Raw genomic sequence first — 17,376 nt, 5'->3', positions numbered from 1 at the left:
ATTAAGTAAAGATTTCAACAGTTTGCTCCCACACAGAGACATAAAGTGAAAAATACTGTTTGAGTACTAGTTATAGCATTAAATCTCAATGTACAGCACACTAAGGACAAAGATCCTACATGAGGAGTAAGTGCACAGTGACTCCTGTTGTTGACTTAACAAATTGACACTCTTGTTTATGGCCTCAGTAATCACCCTAGGCTCTTGTCATGAGCTGCCAAGGCTATGGAAGCCCCCTGAGTTCACCGACTCTGATCATATTTAGACAAGGCCATGGTCAAAGTGGAAGTTCTCTCCTCCCTTCAGAGAAAGAAGAGAAAGGTACCTCCTTCTTTGATGACCCATTCTTTTCACTGGGATCTCACTCGCAGAGATCTTTCATTTAGGTTTTTTGTTTTGTTTTGTTTGTTTGTTTGTTTGTTTTTTGCCAGAGTGTCTTGGCTTTCCATGCCTGAAATACTCTCATGGGCTTTTCAGCCAGATCCGCATGCCTTAAGGGCTGATTCTGAGGCCAGAGTGCTGTTTAGGACATCTGCCATTCTATGGGTCTGCTGTGTATCTCACTTCCCATGTTGGATCATTCTCTCCCTTTTTGATTCTATCAGCTAGTATTTGCAGACACTATTCTTGTTTATGTGATCCCTTTGACTCTTAGATCTATCATTATGATCAATTGTAAATAGAAATTGATCACTGGGACTAGTGAGCTGGCATTGGTACATGCCACTTTGATGGGATTGAATTGGAATCCCCTGGTATGTTTCTAACTCTACTGTTTGAGGTAAGTCAGCTTGAGCATGTCCAGAATTGCACATCTCTTCCCTCTCTTATTCCCACTCTTATATTTAACAGAGATCACTTTTCAGTTAAGTTTCAGCACTTAAGAATAATTGTGTATTGATTACAGTATTCAACCAAAAGTATTAAGTAGAACAAACAAAAAAAATACTAAGAGGGATAACATATTAAGTTGTTCATCAACAGTCAGGGTGAGGGCTGATCAAGTCACCGTTTCTCAGTGTTCATTTCACTTTAACAGGTTTCCTTTTTGGTGCTCAGTTAGTTGTCACCTATCAGGGAGAACAAGTGGTATTTGTCCCTTTGGGATTGGCTTATTTCACTCAGCATAATGTTTTCCAAATTCCTAACAGGGATCACTTTTCAGTTAAATTTAAACACCTAAGAATAATTGTGTGTTAATTACAGAGTTCAACCAATGGTACGAGAACAAAAAAAATACCAAAATGGATAAAGTATTACATTGTACATCAACCATCAGGACAATTCTAAAAGTCTATCTTCAGCTTCCTTTCTAGAGATTGTGCCCATGGTGATGTTCTGAAACTGTGCAAGCGAGGGAGGCACGCAGCCCTCTAGTGCAAGGTGCATGCTTCTCCATTGCTCCTCTTCCCTCTTCACTCCTGCTCTTCCCTTTATGTCTTCAATTCTTCTTGTCTTTTGGAGATAATACCTTTTATGCCTTTACTGTCATTTTAGTGGGATCCCTGGAAGAAGAAGTAGACCAGTGATGATCAGGTCACCCTGGTAAACCAGTAGGCTGTTATTACTCACTAGGGCCTGACCCCTCGCGTTTGTTCTCAAGCCACTGATTGCTAAGGTAACATGACTAAAGAATCGCTTAGGTGTAGTATTGGGATATTAGAGTAAATCCCAATCAGGTGGGAGTGGATTTTCCCTTGGTGCGATGGGTTGGTTTTCTTTTTTTTTTTTTTTTTAAGATTTATTTTATTTATTTGAAAGACAGAGTTACAGAGAGAGGTAGAGACAGAGAGATCTTCCATCCACTGCTTTACTCCCCAGATGGCCACAATGGCCAGAGCTGCACTGATCCGAAGCTAGGAGCCAGGAGCTTCTTCTGGGTCTCCCATGTAGGTGCAGGGGCCCAAGGACTTGGGCCATCTTCCACTGCTATCCCAGGCCATAGCAGAAAGCTAGATTGGAAGAAGAGCAGCTGGGACTAGAACCAGCAGCCATATGGGATGCCGGCGCTTCAGGCCAGGGCGTTACCATGCTGTACCACAGCACCAGCCCCTGATGGTTTGATTTTCCACTGTGTTTGTATATGGACAAGGATATTGGCTTTCTTTGGGCTTTAATTCCCCACACCACCACCACCACTACCACAACTTAAAGAAGAAACTTAAATCACCTAGCCTTTGCATTCAGAACAGGAAATTAGAGGCTGTTTCTAAAATTAGAAGTCCATTTCCATGGTTGTAAAAAATTTTTATTATCATGTATTTCACAGATAGAATTCTAAGAAAATAACCATAGTTCCCCCCACCCTCAGTCCTCGCCCCTCCTTGTTTAGACTATGATTCTTGGTATTGCCAGTATATCATTTGCCATAGTCAAAGACTAGCCTAGGGTACTGTAGGGTTTTTTTTGTTTTTGTTTGTTTGTTTGTTTGTTTGTTTTGCCAGACTGAGTTAGACAGTGAGAGAGTTATAGGCAGTGAGAGAGAGACAGAAAGGTCTGCCTTCCGTTGGTTTATTTCCCTAGTGGCCGCTAAGGCTGGCGCTGCTCCGATCCGAAGCCAGGAGCCGGGTATTTCCTCCTGGTCTCCCATGTGGGTGCAGGGACCCAAACACTTGGGCCATCCTCCGCTGCCCTCCTGGGCCACAGCAGAGAGCTGGACTGGAAGAGGAGCAACCAGGACTAGAACTGGTGCCCCAACCAGGACTAGAACCCGGGGTGCTGGCGCCACAGGCGGAGGATTAGCCCAGTGAGCCACGGCGCCGGCCAAGGTACTGTAGGGTTAATATGTACATTTCTTGTTGTGAGTGACCAATTCTCCTCTTCCCTCCCCTCACTCAAGAATGTTTTCATAGGACTGCAAATTATACATTGGGTTTTCTCCCTGTCCTTATTTTATACAATCCAGTGCTATGTGGTTGAATAATTAAAATGTGTTATTGACATGTGGGATTAGCCCATTTGGAGCCTGTTGGAAATTACCTTTGATTTAATTTCTGTGCATACCCACAAAAAAATCTTAGATGCTTGGTCTTGAAATAATTCCAAGTCTCTATCAGTACTCAAGAAAAGTCTCAGTCTTCAATTTTTTGATGCTTTTTCACCAGAAAATGCTTTACCCAAAAAAAGATAGACTAACAAAATTTCTTCATGCCAACTAAAATGTAAGAATTTACATTACATTACATGAATTTATCATGTGGAAGATCAGAGTTATAATGTAAGAAGTTTCCTAGATAAAAATCCATCCTATGCAAGTGTTTTCTTTGTTTTTTTTTTTTTATTTAGTAAATATAAATTTCCAAAGTACAGTTTATGGATTACAATGGCTTCCCCCCCCATAATTTCCCTCCCACTTGCACCCCTCCCATCTCCCGCTCCTTCTCCCATTCCATTCACATCAAGATTCATTTTCAATTATCTTTATTTACAGAAGATCGATTTAGTATATATTAAGTAAAGATTTCATCAGTTTGCACCCACACAGAAACACAAAGTGTAAAATACTGTTTCAGTACTAGTTATAGCATTACTTCACATTGGACAACACATTAAGGACAGATCCCACATGAGAAGTAAGTACACAGTGACTCCTGTTGTTGACTTAACAATTTGACACTCTTGTTCATGGCATCAGTAATCTCCCTAGGCTCTAGTCATGAGTTGCCAAGGCTATGGAAGCCTTTTGAGTTCACCAACTTCGATCTTATTCAGACAGGGTCATAGTCAAAGTGGAATTTCTCTCCTCCCATCAGAGAAAGGTACCTCCTTCTTTGATGACCTGTTCTTTCCACTGGGATCTCACTCGCAGAGATCTTTCATTTAGGTTTTTTGTTTTTTTCCCCAGAGTGTCTTGGCTTTCCATGCCTAAAATACTCTCATGGGCTCTTCAGCCATATCCGAATGCCTTAAGGGCTGATTCTAAGGCCAGAGTGCTATTTAGGACATCTGCCATTCTATGAGTCTGCTGTGTATCCCGCTTCCCATGTTGGATCGTTCTCTCCCTTTTTGATTCTATCAGTTAGCATTAGTAGACACTAGTCTTGTTTGTGTGATCCCTTTGACTCTTAGATCTATCATTATGATCAATTGTGAACTGAAATTAATCACTTGGACTAGTGAGCTGGCATTGGTACATGCCACCTTGATGAGATTGTATTGGAATCCATTGAAGTGAAATGGACACTATGAGAAACAGTGACTTGATCAGCTCTTGTTCTGACTGATGTGCAATGTAATACTCTATCCATTTTAGTATTTTTTTGGTTTTGTTCTAGTACTATTGGTTGAACTCTGTAATTAACACACACAATTATTCTTAGGTGTTTAAATTTTAACTGAAAAGTGATCCCTGTTAAATATGAGTGGGAATAAGTGAGGGAGGAGATGTACAATTTGGGACATGCTCAATCGGACTTGCCCCAAATGGTGGAGTTAGAAAAGTGTTTTCTTTGAATTGAGATGTTTGCTTCTGGTTGATTCTATCAATTTAAATATTCTTAACATTAGTAATTGAGAAATAATAGATGGTTTTCAGTAAAGTCTTGAGTGTGGTTTGCTTTTAATAGACTTTCTTTTTGAGCAGAAGGCGGAGAGTTTGCCTCAACACATACACAGCCTCCCCTGCTCTCAGGGATCCCCACCAGAGTGGTGCATTTGATGAACATACATTGACACGTTGTTATCATCCAGAGTCTCTTGGCGTTGTACATGAATGCATTTTTTTAATTATGACATTTGCTTCATTCCAGTACAAAAATTGAGAAGGAGAAAAGAGAGCACGCAAAACAGCACGGCATGATCCGCACGGAGATAACAGGAGCCGAGATCGCAGAGGAAATGGAGAAGGAAAGGCGTCTGTTTCAGCTGCAGATGTGCGAAGTAAGAACAGACTGCGTCCCGGCCTGGGTTCAGTGCGGAAATCCTAGTCAGCAGACTTTATGTGCACAGACAGGCTGTGTGTGATTAGAGGAGGGGACCGTTTCTTAAGGATTCTAATCTCCATTTTTCTCCAAGCCTTTTGGGACCCACCATGGCACTGTTGTCTCATAATTTGAGCCTTGGTCCTATGGGGCTCTTTAAGCCAAAACAGGATTCTTTGGTGAGAACTTTGACGTTGCTTGTGAGTGATCATGCGGGAAAGAAAGATTTGATGAGGGGTAACACTGGTGAATATTGTCATTGGTACGGGTTTAGAGCATGTTTTTTTTTTTTTTTTTAACCATATGTCCAGTTGAATGAAATCTTAAGTAGTCATTAAGGAAGGCTGACTTCCTGAAAACTTGCAGTGAAAAGCATGCTGCTTAAAACTGAGTGCAGGGTTTCTCAAGCTGAACTTGTGTAGGAGGCTGGCATTCTGTCCTAGGGAGCAAGCCCTGCCAGCTCTGCTGTGGACTAGTGGAGTCACCTTACTTTACAGAAACAGGTAAAGGGGAGATGGTTCATAGCTTAAAGTTTTTCTCCTCTATCTCTCTCTCTCTTTCTCTCTCTCTCTCTCTCTCTATATATATATATATATATTTTTTTTTTTTTTTTTGACAGGCAGAGTGGACAGTGAGAGAGAGAGACAGAGAGAAAGGTCTTCCTTTGCCATTGGTTCACCCTCCAATGGCCGCCGTGGCTGGCACGCTGTGGCCGGCGCACCGCGCTGATCCAATGGCAGGAGCCAGGTACTTCTCCTGGTCTCCCATGGGGTGCAGGGCCCAAGCACTTGGGCCATCCTCCACTGCACTCCCTGGCCACAGCAGAGAGCTGGCCTGGAAGAGGGGCAACTGGGACAGAATCCGTAGTCCCGACCGGGACTAGAACCTGGTGTGCCGGTGCCGCAAGGCAGAGGATTAGCCTAGTGAGCTGTGGCGCTGGCCTCTCCTCTATATTTTCTTTCTTTTTCTTCTTCAAAAGCCTCTGGTTCTTGAGCCCAACTGCTCAAGAATACTTTCTCTCAATAAAACAAGTGAGCAGAAAATTTTGGCCAGCAGTGAAAAATCAAAAGGAACAGTGTTTAGTTAACTGCATAAATTAATAATAGGTTGTTTGCATTTTTATTCTTTCATTGTCGAAAAGGAACAAAAAAATTCTTTCTGATTCACCTTCTTGCTGTCATTTCCGCTGTCTCAGAACATATTCCACAAAGGCAATGCTACTTTACCTCTAACTGCAAAAGGCAACCTATGTTTCAGATTTTGACCATATGACCTATAAGCTTGAGATCCACTGCATCAGAGGGAAATAATAAGTTTTTCTAGAATGTTGTGGCTGCCTGTTACTTCTGCTTGTATGATAAACTAATCATCGGAATTTATAAAAATGCTAACATTTAACCAGTTTGTTTTATACACTTTGCCAAAAGGGAATACTGGTTCCCTATACTAAGCTCGAATTGTCGCAAGGCCACTGGGGCTCATTAATGTGTGCATATTCACAAGTGTTGGTCTGCCAGCTAAACCAAGAACTAAAGAACCCTGTCTGCAATTAACAACATAAAGTTCTATTTTATTTCTACAGTATCTAATTAAAGTTAATGAAATCAAGACCAAAAAGGGCGTGGATCTGCTACAGAATCTTATCAAATATTATCATGCACAATGCAAGTAAGTAGAAAATTGCTTCATTATTTTTACCCAAGTAAGATCCCCTTCATGTCATTGCTTTTCTTTTTTTTTTTTCTTTTTTTTTTTCTTTTTTTTTTTTTTTTTCAAGATTTTGAAATGCAGTGTTACAGAGAGAGAGGGGAGAAACAGAGAAAGAGATCGTCCATCTGTTAGTTCACTCCCCAAATGGCTGGGGCTGGGTCAGGCTGAAGCCAGGAGCTTCTTCCAGGTGTCCCACAAGGGCACAGGGGCCCAAGCACTTGGGCCATCTTCCACTGCTTTCTCAGGCACATTATCAGGGAGCTAGATCAGAAGTGGAGCCCTCTAGTGGGGACTCATACCGGCACCCATATGGGATGCTGGGGTCACTAATCAGGTGAAATAACGCAACCTTTTTATACAAGCGGCAGGCTAACGTTTTCCATCAGTGCCACTGCTCTGAAATCCTGTGTGTCAAGTATGTGTTTGTTGAAACACATGAATCTTTGGAAGCTGAATGAAGTCTGACTTTCTCTTGCATTATCTTCAGTTCAGGCCCCTAACTCCTTGTAGTGTCAGTTTGACTTCATGACATCCCACTGCTTACCAAGTCTTTCTCTCCATTTTGAGTTAAAATATGATCCAAACAGGAGGAATTTTTCTGCGTACAGATGAGTATATACATTAAGAAATCACCGTGTTAGGACTAAAACTAATTGATAGTGTCTGTGTGGTATCTTCTATCAGGTGTCAAATATTGTTATAAATACTAAAATGAATTTTATAACTGTCTTGTGAAGATAAATGTGGTAGACAGTAAGTATATAAATGGGTAGCTGCAAATTTTGTAAGTAATTTTAGTTTCTTTTTTATATTGCTTATAAATCTCTAACATTTTCTATTGTAGTTTCTTCCAGGATGGCTTGAAAATAGCTGATAAACTGAAACAGTACACTGAAAAATTGGCTGCTGACTTATATAATGTAAGTTTTTTTTTGTTTGTATTTTTTACAAAATACATACATCTTAACCCTCTTTCATGGGTAAATATCTTTCAATTTGAAATCTGTGTTAGATTAATAAAGCAGGAAGTGTTTAGTAATGTGTCGGAACCCAGAGCAGACAAGCCTTCCGCTGAACTCATCAGTGCCCGTGTGTTTCAGAGTACCTTCTCAGGGCTTGGGAGCAGCAGCGGAAGGGAATAGATAAGCTTCCGTCCTGGCTGGCTCTCCATTGAGGTTCAGTAGTGTCACGTGTCAGTGTCAATAAGAGAGTTTGAGCATGGAAAAATAAAAATTAAGTGACTGTCTAAGTAAGCAGGTTTATGGGTTTATGCTTTTTTATGCTTTTTTTTTAATATCTAAGTTTTATTTTTATAGTAGAAAATTGAAAGGAAATCTTTTGAGGAGAAAACCAAATGCATATGTAGAAATGGAAAAGTTCTTGCTCATTTTGGTTTTGGAATGAATAATAGTAAAAGAATTTTATTATGAGTACATCAGGTTCTTCAAAGAAGGCTTTGGAATGACAAAAAGATTTGCTATTACTACTTAACCTACATTTAAGTTCCAAGTAATTTTTAAAAGTAGCACAATCCTGGCCGGCACCGCGGCTCACTAGGCTAATCCTCCGCCTTGCGGCACCAGCACACCAGGTTCTAGTCCTGGTCGGGGCGCCGGATTCTGTCCCGGTTGCCCCTCTTCCAGGCCAGCTCTCTACTGTGGCCAGGGAGTGCAGTGGAGGATGGCCCAAGTGCTTGGGCCCTGCACCCCATGGGAGACCAGGATAAGCACCTGGCTCCTGCCATCGGATCGGCGCGGTGCGCCGGCCGCAGCGGCCATTGGAGGGTGAACCAACGGCAAAGGAAGACCTTTCTCTCTGTCTCTCTCTCACCATCCACTCTGCCTGTCAAAAAAAAAAAAAAAAAAGTAACACAATCCTTTGTCCTCATGTAGTGCTATAGAAATTTTATATTTGCAATGACCCCACTGGATTCCTCAATTCTTAAAATTCTCTTCAGACCCATTTAATCACATTCTGCTATTACCACCCGCAGTCTTGGAAAAACCAGAAGCACAGCCTCAATGCTATTTCTTAATGTAGCCTAACACACTGCTTCAGAGCTAGTGATCTTGCCTAGATGTGTAATTTAATAAGAAAGCATGTCTCATTGTTCACGAATTTCAAAAATCACTGGTATTTTCATAAAATAGGAGACTGCTTCTAATAGAAAATGAGACAATGTGAAGAACTTCAATGAGAAAATCGAATATATAACTGAGTAGTTCAGTGAATGGTGTATTTGGGTAAATTAAGCTCTTCACAAGAGCATAAAGGAGCATAAAGTAATAGACCTGAGTCTGTCGTTCACAGATAAAACAGACGCAGGATGAAGAAAAGAAACAGTTAACTGCACTCCGAGACTTAATAAAATCATCTCTTCAACTTGATCAGAAAGAGGTAGGTGGCCTCTACACTCTGATCAGGGCTAAGAGCACACGTGAGACTGTGTCCCAGTCTGCAAAGCAGGCACACCGATGGCTTCCCGCCAGGGTAGTTGTGGAAACTGATAAGATGACACATGCAAGTCTGTGCCTCCCGTGATGCACAGCACAGAGACTATTTTAGCTCCTTTTCTCTCCTTTTAAAAAAGACGACCCCTGTCTGCATTCCCGTGGCTCCAGATTTCTGATCCTGGCTTTGAAGATGTGAGCTTCAGGAGTGTATCTTCTTGGGCCGCTGATGTGTAGCAGGGGCACACCCCTGGATTCCCCTCTTGAGACTTTCTCTTTCTGGCAGCCGAAAGGGCCAAGTCTCATTTTGCCAAGGAAATATTTTAAATCCTGCAAAAGCTTTGTCCCTCAATTAGGAAGACAGAAGGTGAAATGGCCCCTACTCTACATTGTATAATAGATGTTGGATGAATGTGGTACAGAGTTTTAATTATAAATAATGTGTCAAACATTGAGTTAGTAACTGCTGTATGCCAGACACCATTCTTCAGCTTTAGTGCCTGCCATCAGGGAGGTCATTATGAAGCAGAATGAACCGGCCTTAACAAGCGCAATCAGTCGTGCCTTCCTAGTATCCATGCTATTAGAGATGCACTGGGAGACAACCTGAAGCCACAGGGAACAAATCTAGAAGGTTCTGGGATAGAAAACTGCCTGGCAGTTCAAGGGTCACAAAGAGTTTAGGGCAGAGTACATGGAAGAGTAAGAAATGTGATTTCTGAGGTGGAAGCTCAGACCTGATCGTGGACCACTAATAAGTGTGTGATGTTAATTGTGAGTACCGGGAGCAGGCGTTTAGCATAGCAGTTAAGATGCCACCCGGGATGCCTCTGCGTCCCATATTTGAGCACCTGAGTTCGAGTCAAGGCCCAGCTCCCAGTTGCAGCTTCTCCCAGTGTGCACCTTAGGAGGCAGCAGGTGATTAGTCGAGTTGTTAGGTCTCTGCCACCCATGTGGGAGACCCACATTGAGTTCCCAGCTCCTGGTTTCAACACAGCCCAGTCCCGGTCTTTGTGGACTTTTGGGAAGCAAACCAGCAGATAGGAGAGAGCTCCCATGCTTGCTGTCTTCTTCTGTCCTTCAAATGAGTAAAATTAAATAATTTTTTTAAATGTTTAGATAGTGAACACCATTGCTTACATGACAGAGCTACTGTTTTTAAAATTCCCACATTTTCTGAACAGAGGTCATGGTTCTAAAACAAAGAAAAGGTAACCCCCTAGAACACCGGGCACCCTGCGCCTGTGACACTAGCTATTTAAAGCACCCTGAGGGTTTTCTTTACTGAGTGAATATCACCCTCTTCTTCTGCTTCTCTGAATCCAGTTTTTTGTACAGTCACTTGGTTTTGGTGAACTGAGAGAGTATCCTAGACAAGGGCCCTTGAAGATGTGTATTCTGAAAAAAAACTTTTTTGTGCTAATGTGAACAGAACCTTCCATGAATTTTTGAAGTAGCCTCAGATCCTAACCCTGGGGACCTGCTAACCCATCTGGAGTAGACGAGTGGCCAGGGACACCTGTGTGCATGCAGGGAACATCTGCACCCATGCCATCCAGAGTCTCAGGCAGAGCCTGCAGCTGCAGTTGGAGGCCTCCAGCTGTGCTTTAGAACAACTCGTGGGTATCGGAGCCCCAGGAGACTTCATACTGAAACACGCGTACTTGACTCTTTGAACGTGCTCATTTTGAAGGTGCTTGTTGCTGACATACAAACCCGAGGAGACACAGTCTCCTCCCTGATGATTGCTTAGTGGACGAGCAGTAAAAAGACCCAAGTGGGAGGGGGCATAAGCTGTAGAATTCTGTCAGGGAGAAAAACTGTGACTTAACCTCTCCTCTTTCTTTTGTCACATAGTATTACCTCCTTCCTACATTTCCTTGAAAAAAAAGGGGGGGGGGCCAAGAAACATGACAGTCCCCTTGTTTTGCATGGAGACTGAAGTTTTTTGCTAGCTAAAGAACAAAATATGTAAGCCAAAACAGTATGTACACAATGACATGCACATGATTTGATTTCTTTTAATTCCACTTCAAATTAATAAATGCTGAATTTTTGTTAGCATCACGCCCGGACTGTTTTACAGGTAAAATCTCTCTTTCACAGCATGTTTGTCCCTTTCTCAAGCTGTTCATCACCTCATTGCAAACTGTGTTCAGAAAGGAATGATTTATAATAACATGGAGTAAATGTAGACTGCCCATCAGGGAGCTGTCATCATAGCACTGCTGTTTTGAGCTGTCTGAAAGATTGCTGAGGAGGGGCAGAGTTGTGATGCAGCAGATTAACCTGCTGCCTGCAGTGCCAGCGTCTCATGTCGGAGCACCCGTTCAAGTTCCGGCTGCTCCACTTCCAATCCGGCTTCCTGTTGGGTGCATTTGGGAAGGCAGCATAAGGTAGCTCAAGTTCTTGGGTCTACACTACCCACGATGGAGACATTGATGGAGTTCCTGGCTTTGGGGAGTGAAACAACAGATGGGACATGGGCTCTCTCTCTCCTTCTACCCCTCTCTCTCCCTGTTACTCTCCCTCTGTCTCCAATACTCTGCCTTTCAAATAAAGATTGCCTAGAGATTAAAACACAATAGATCACTTACCCCATACACACACACACACACACACACACACACACCGATTTTAACCTGGTTTCATTAAAAGAAGTTCCAAGCATTTTAGTTGCAAATACAGATTGAGTATTCCTTATTCAAAGTGCTTGATATCAGAAGTGTTGCAGGTTTTGGAGTTCTGAGTTTTGAAATATTTGCATAGATATTAACAAGCGTGTATCCCTAACCAGAAAATCCAAAATCTATACTTTTTGAGTATTTACTCTTGAAAAGGTGTGGATTCTGGAGCATTTTGGATTTTGAATTTTCAGATTAGGGATACTCAACCTGTAGGATATGCAGAGCTTTGGAAGTCTCGTTTTTCCTAGTGAAGTCCAGTTCAGTTTTTCTTGTCTTCTGGAAGTTATTTTATGAAATTATCTTTCTCTTTTTCTCTAGCCTAACTTTCCAAAAGAAGTATTTGCTGCCTATTTTTAGGATTGAAACTATTTTATTTGTAATAGTGCCACCCACCCATCCCATTTAGGATACACTGAATCAATGCAAAAAGCCCAGCTTTCCATTTAAGTCCCTGATAAACACTGTGAAGGGCCCGGCACAGCATGGTTCACAGGTTTCACGGATGCTGTGTGTCGCTTCTCTTATCTTCTTCACAGAAGCTGGCCCGTTTATCTGGTGCCCTAAAACCGCTCAGTATGTATTCAGTAAATTGAAACAAAATAGATCCTTTCACCCAAGAAATTTAAAAGTTCCATAGGAGAAATTTAGTTTTAAATTGGATGCTAGAAACATTTTTAGCCACATTGATCAATGTGTAATTGCTTGCAGTTTAAAAAGATTTGAGGTTTTATTCCTTAATAACGCATTTTATATGTTAATATAGTTTCAGATAAAAAGGTGATTTGTCTGTACTGCTAATAAAGAAAAGGAAATTGAACTAAAAAATAATTGTTTAGTTTCATTCTGTAGTTTATATTTGCTGTCCCACATTATGTAATTTCCCCAAGGTTTTATTTTAAGTTTATTGTTTAGTGTTATATTTTTGTCCAAATGAGTTTTTCACTTGTATTTCTCTTTCTTAAGTACATGATTATGCTTCCAGAGAATTTGTACCAATTCATTTCTTTGGTTTTATGTGTGTATATTGATAATTATTATTATTACTCTAGTAATTCTCCAATACCTACTTTATCGAAAAGATCCACTTCCCATTGCCCTAGAGTGCCCTGCTGAGCAAGGCACACAAACAGTAATTGGTGTGACTTTGTTAAACATGAAACTCGTTAGTTGTTAATTTAGGTTTATTGATTGTTAATTTAGCAACATTTTGAAACATCCTACTTCCTTCCTGCTCAGTCTAATGAGGTCCAAAGCCTAGATGTAACGACTTTGTTCACCTTTAAAAGCGTATTTATCTGATGTTAAAATGAACCCATTCAGTCTGTTTGTAACTGAGAATTTAGTAATAAATATATGTAAGGAATGACTAAATGGTAACTTTATCAAACAGTAGTTTTCATAAATCACAGACTTTTAGAGCTTAGCAAATGCGTCAGAGCTAGAGAAGTGTTGGTTTAAAACATCACACAGACCTGAGAGTTATGCAGGCAGAAAAGTGTAGGTTCTGACCAAGGATCTGAGGAAGGGGTGGTTTGCTTTAGTAAGAGTTGATATCCAAGGGGATGTAGATTTTGTTTCTAATAGATCCAGGAGGTAGATTAGACCCTGGGGTCCTGCGGAGAGGGGGCCCATACAACCCATCACTTTTCTTCAGCACATAGCCCGTCTTCTCACTGCCGTGTTCCTAGAGCTGGTGCGTGCTGTAACCTCCTGACTAGTTACCTGACTAAATCTGTAGTTGAACAGTTTTCCTATAATTTCATTTGATTAAAGCAGAAACCTGCGGATATCTTATCCCTGCCTCTTGTTTTGTCCCACCACTCAGCGCCCCACACTGAGCTAATCTTCGATCTTGTTTTCTTCTTTGTTAGAGTTAGGAGCACGCTCCTCTGCGTTCCCACTGTTGTTGCTGGGGTCTGTCCCTAGAGGCTGTGCTTCCTCCGCCTGTTATTTAGGGCAGTCCCTCAGTCCTGTCTACATCCAGGAAGCATGGCCACATTACGTGGAGGTTAGGGCTCTGGGCCCTGATTAAAAGTAAACATTCAGGGGAATTTTGCAAGAGATTTCTAGATCCCAGTCTAGGTTCCACCCCTATCCCAGTGACTTAAATTGTCCAATCAGATGGTTAAGTTGGAGGGAATCTTGGCTGTTGAAGACAGAGGGATGACTCCACCTAAGGAAATACTTAGGTTTATAGTGTCTTTCATGTGAGTCAACGTGTCTTGCTCTCGTTCACTTGCACCAGATAACAGGGCAGTGATAGAGTGTGAACATCCATCTCATACCAGGGCTTGTGTCCTGTTCAGGTCGCTTAATACCTGGCTTCTAGGAGGTGTTCAGGACTTGTATTTGAACACAGAACTTCTCATGCCTAGAATAGTCTTACAAAGGTACGCTGTCCTATAGATTTTTCTTTCAATTGTTTGCATCTCTGAATACACACTATCCAGCCCAAAAGGATTCTAAATGCCAGACAGAAGCCCTTTGGCTTTCAGGATATGCCATACACAACATGTCATCAGCAATGACAAGTGCTCATTATTTAAGAAAAAAAAAAACAAAAAACAAAGACTCCTATAATTTGCAGCTCTTATTAGATTTTCTGAGTAACTAATTTTGGGTTTTAGTGAGGTGTTGATTCCTTGCACACTCATGCATGAGGTTTGCCAACCATTTTGTCCTGGTGAAATGTGTACTTCTTTGCTTCCACTCTGCTGTGTTTCTGAGTCTACTCAACATTACCTGAAGTAAAATTTGATATTTTATTGTCCCATCACCCAGTATGACAATTTTAAAGGTATGTGTTGCCTAGTTTTAATGTTGTTCACAATGATGTTTTCTATGTGTATAATATAAACTGCTTAAATTATGTGTGGTAAGATTTTCAATGAAATTAACTCTTATTTTCACATGTCTGCCTTTTTTCTCTGTTGCTTTTGCCCTTCCTGATCGAAGTCTAGGAGAGTAAGTCACTATTTTTTTGTGAGAATATATTATCTTACATACATGTCTGAACACTCATGTTCTCCTTTTGCAGCTCAGCATTGTTCATTTATTTATTACATTTTCATAATGTATGGCTGTTTCAAGTCGTGCAGTCTTTGGTGGTTAAGTGGCCAGTGGAATGCTGACATGAAGCCAAGCTTATGTGTGTCTCTGCTGTTGATCTTGCCCTTGTCACCTTCGTCACCACATCATACACTTGATACTGACTAGAATCATCTTTTTCAATACAAAATATGGTTATAGCTATATTTAAAGAGCACTAGTTAGTTAAAAACAAAAAGAGACAAGGGCTGTATGGTAATTGTTAGCACCTCTCTCGGGAGTCACCCCTTTGACTGGTGGTAAGCAGCAGAAAAAGGAGTAGAGATGCAGCCCACGGGAAGAGCATGTCCAGGCTGTGTGTTTCTGTTCTTGGTCCACTTCAGTTTACCAGTCCTCCTTGCATTTGCTTCTGCTGCTGCTGTGTAAACTGGCGTGAGTCATTTGATGGCACACAGCACATTGTGTTTGTTTGAATTCAGTTCACAGTAGAGCTGGGTTCTGAACTAGCAATAAGGGACCTACACCCCGGGCCCCAGCTCTGACTTGAACCTGGGACTTGTGGCTTTTGCTCCTGATTACCTGCCCTGTTTCTTCCTCTAAGATAAAGGCAAGGACCTGGCAGCTCAGAGTTCTAGAATTCTCTTCCATCCAGACCAGTAGGCAGACTCAGTAGCAGAGTAGAGACAAGGATTTGAGAATCATCTTCAGTGTTTGTTAAACGTGCACGTTCTCTTTCCTAGGATTCCCAGAGCCGGCAAGGAGGTTACAGCATGCACCAGCTCCAGGGAAACAAGGAGTATGGCAGTGAGAAGAAGGGCTACCTACTGAAGAAGAGTGATGGGTTCGTATGGGCCTCCTCTCCCCCAGGGCCCCAGGTGTAATTAGCATGCCTACTGGGTGTTCTTACCTGGGAACTTTTCCAGCCTCTCAATAGGAAAACGCACACCAGAGTTTGCTAGGACACTAGCTACAGACCTTTAGCACACTGCTTTTAGTAACTCTTAAGTTTTAAGCTGCTGTCTTTAGTAGAAGATTGTTCCGTGACCCCTCAATGGCACCTCTGGTCTGTAACCTTCAGTTTAGGAAGGTAGGTTCTGAGTAGCATATGAAGCAGGCAAATGCTCACCTCATACCCACCTGTCCCTCTGCTTTTATTCATTGAGGGTTTTCTCTGAGTGGGATGCCCCACCTCAACCTGGGGATCACCTTGGACTCCTCTGTCTCCTTTTAAATCAGTCTAACTAAAGCCTTTCCTCTTTCAACTTGAAAATAACAGACTTCTTGGTGTCTCCACTACCCTGCTCTAGATGAGCCATTGTCATCTCTCCTGGATGGTGTCGGAGCCTCCTGAATGGTCTCGCTGTGTCACTCACTCTTCTCCTTCTCCGGTTCCACCTCTATCTTGTACTCAGTGTGGTCTTCTCAGAAGTGCCGTTCCCCTGTTTATAGGACTCCAGTGGTTTACTGTTGTAGTTAGCATCTCGGCCGGGCCTTCCTCCCCAGCCTCCTCTGGCCCCATTTTCTGCTCTGGCCTTGCCACCCTACCCTTCTTTCTGTTGCTTGAATGAGTACTTCTGCTTTGTAGCAAATGTATACTTAGAAATTTGATTTTCCTGTTTTCTATCATCCTTTTTTTTTTTTTTTTTTTTTTTTTTTTTTTATTTTTTGACAGGCAGAGTGGACAGTGAGAGAGAGAGAGACAGAGAGAAAGGTCTTCCTTTTTGCCGTTGGTTCACCCTCCAATGGCCGCCGCGGCCGGCGCGCTGCGGCCGGCGCACCGCGCTGATCCGATGGCAGGAGCCAGGAGCCAGGTGCTTTTCCTGGTCTCCCATGGGGTGCAGGACCCAAGCACCTGGGCCGTCCTCCACTGCACTCCCTGGCCACAGCAGAGGGCTGGCCTGGAAGAGGGGCAACCGGGACAGAATCCGGAGCCCCGACCGGGACTAGAACCCGGTGTGCCGGCGCCGCTAGGCGGAGGATTAGCCTAGTGAGCCGCGGCGCCGGCCCTATCATCCTTTTTTAAATGAAAGATCCTTGTTTTCTGATTGTGGACGTGCTTCTTACCTTTATCTAAGATGTACACATTTTTTAGTTTTAATTTCTTGAAAGTTAATGTAGGTTTCTGTGACTGTTTTGCTTGTAACTCTGTTTGCATTCAGCAAGTGCCTTCCGAGAATCCTACTATATATCTTGGACTCATTCTTCTAGGCACTGGGAATATAACATTGAACCAAAGTCCTTACCCTTAGAGAGCTTATATTCTAAGAGGGGAAACAGATACCAGTAAGTAAAAACATGGTAGATAGATATGGACAAAAATGAAGCGAAGCAAGAAAAGATGCTGAGAGTGGTTCCTGCTACCATAGAGGTGGTCAGGGAAGATTTTGCTGAGATGATGTTTGAGCAAAGAACTGAATGAAGGGGAGGAACAAACTAGATACCTGGGAAAGAGGGAGTGGCCAGGAGTGCAGCAGAGCTGGAGTGAGCCAAGAGATCCCAGGAGATGAAGGAAGAGGGAGCCAAGCCACTGGGGCTTTGGAAGCCACTGAGTGGGACTGGGAA

The 17,376-nt window shown here is 42.3% G+C and overlaps 1 protein-coding gene across 9 annotated transcripts in view; it reads left to right on the top strand.

The window, feature by feature from the left end:
* ASAP1 (ArfGAP with SH3 domain, ankyrin repeat and PH domain 1) overlaps window positions 1-17,376 on the top strand; it is a 379,170-nt gene that overhangs the window by 269,589 nt on the left and 92,205 nt on the right. For all 9 annotated transcript variants that reach the window (XM_051844826.3, XM_051844821.3, XM_089335707.1 and 6 more), the window contains 5 exons: window positions 4,749-4,878; window positions 6,502-6,587; window positions 7,474-7,549; window positions 8,940-9,026; window positions 15,555-15,655. In XM_051844826.3, the coding sequence (XP_051700786.1) occupies window positions 4,749-4,878; window positions 6,502-6,587; window positions 7,474-7,549; window positions 8,940-9,026; window positions 15,555-15,655 (480 nt within the window). The remainder of the gene's footprint in view (window positions 1-4,748; window positions 4,879-6,501; window positions 6,588-7,473; window positions 7,550-8,939; window positions 9,027-15,554; window positions 15,656-17,376) is intronic.

This window comes from Oryctolagus cuniculus, chromosome 6 (assembly GCF_051225735.1).
Source record: "Oryctolagus cuniculus isolate XC-2025 breed Fujian yellow rabbit chromosome 6, ASM5122573v1, whole genome shotgun sequence".
In the NCBI taxonomy this organism is placed as follows: domain Eukaryota; kingdom Metazoa; phylum Chordata; class Mammalia; order Lagomorpha; family Leporidae; genus Oryctolagus; species Oryctolagus cuniculus.
Note: the sequence above shows the minus strand (reverse complement) of the source record. Positions and strands in the feature narration are given on the sequence as shown.